Source organism: Limulus polyphemus, unplaced genomic scaffold, assembly GCF_000517525.1.
Source record: "Limulus polyphemus unplaced genomic scaffold, Limulus_polyphemus-2.1.2 Scaffold3415, whole genome shotgun sequence".
NCBI classification, from domain to species: Eukaryota; Metazoa; Arthropoda; class Merostomata; order Xiphosura; family Limulidae; genus Limulus; species Limulus polyphemus.
Window position 1 is genome coordinate 97,541 of NW_013669025.1, and position 1,533 is coordinate 99,073.

The window sequence follows — 1,533 nt, forward strand, 5'->3', positions numbered from 1 at the left end:
AATATGTGTGATACCTGCTTTACATCCTCATCAAATTTTCAGACAAATATATTAGATTATTTATTCCTGTTTTGAAATTCAAAATTTCATAATACAAAAGCAAAAAAACTCTTCCAATTGCAATTTTTATTTCACAGTTTACTTTTGAAATATGACACTAGTCCAAAGCAAACAAGATACGCAAACTTATTTTCTCCATACACAAATAGTTTTGTAATTCCACTGCCCCAAAATATTTGCTGGGATAATTCCATGATGTTCTCACAGCTGTTGTAAAATAATGAGGTGCAATGAATTTTATCACGCACAAAAATTCAAGCATTTCTACAACCTGATTCAAAGATACGGGCAATAAAAAGTTAGACTTGGGCTTATTCACAGAATTACAATCACTGACTTCAACAATCGAGTTAGATGCCTGTTCTAAGGTTCATTCGTCAATTCCTTGCATTCTTGGCGATTTTCATTTTTCTGCAGACTTTTACCATTCATAAACATTTCGAGGCTAACTTGTCCATACACTTCCAACATTATGTATTCAGAGTTATAATCATGCATCAGTGATGTCTTGTACTCATCACGTGATAACCATTATAGACAAAACTGCAGTTTCCCATGTTCCAATCAACAAATGCTGTAAGGTTGAATTAAATCTACAAAATGTGAATTCCCTAAAACTTAATGTCACTGCACATATCTTCAAGTTTTTATATCTGGAACCTGAGTATTGAAACTGATTTTTTTGGTGTGTTGAGAATCCAAAAGAAAGAGGGGAAAAAATTAAAATCAACAAAGTTGATAACCCCATTATGAGAATTGGCAAATTATTTTTAAAAAGTGGGTTTTTGTTTCTCAAACTTTTTAATAGGAAAATTCTCTTTTCCCAGCAATACTAATACCTGAAAATTCTTATAACAATTTTCAAAACTTGAGATTTACAAGCTCTGCATATACCAAACAATTGACTAACCTTATTTAATCTCAGTTATGTTTTTACTTACCACAAAAAGCTGACTAACCTTATTCAACCTATGCTATGTATTTACATACAGTTAAAATTTCTATTCAACAAATTTCTGTATACCTGAGCATCAAATGATCCATTTTCCAAAAAATCAACTGTCAGTGGTTGAGAAAATTCTTGCAAAGCACATAGTGCAACACTGAAATAAAAAACATTTTTTTAAAATACATCATATCATGCAGGTACAAGTTGACATTCCATACTTTTCCAGGTAGTGAAAGGAATTATAGGTGACCATTACAATAATCAGTCTTATATACACCTGGAAAAAAGTTAAGCACCCCCAAATATTTTTCAGGATTGCTTATTGAAAATAAGGTTTAATTTTCATGATGTTGAGCAATGTTCATAATTTCAAACATAATTAAAAGGATGTGAGCGTTCAGGTGTGACATTTAAATCAGGCGCGTTTTTTCCCCCACGTGCAATTTTTTTCCCCACGTGCAACTTGCTCCCTTCTTCACGTCCAATATGCACTATTTTCTCGTGCATCAAATCCGTATTTAAGT

The 1,533-nt window shown here is 32.1% G+C and overlaps 1 protein-coding gene across 2 annotated transcripts in view; it reads right to left on the reverse strand.

Moving 5' to 3' along the window:
- Positions 1–1,533, reverse strand: part of LOC106469308 (dedicator of cytokinesis protein 3-like) — a 70,085-nt gene that overhangs the window by 54,499 nt on the left and 14,053 nt on the right. For both annotated transcript variants that reach the window (XM_022397789.1, XM_022397788.1), the window contains exon 3: positions 1,085–1,163. In XM_022397789.1, coding sequence (XP_022253497.1) covers positions 1,085–1,163 — 79 coding nt within the window. The remainder of the gene's footprint in view (positions 1–1,084; positions 1,164–1,533) is intronic.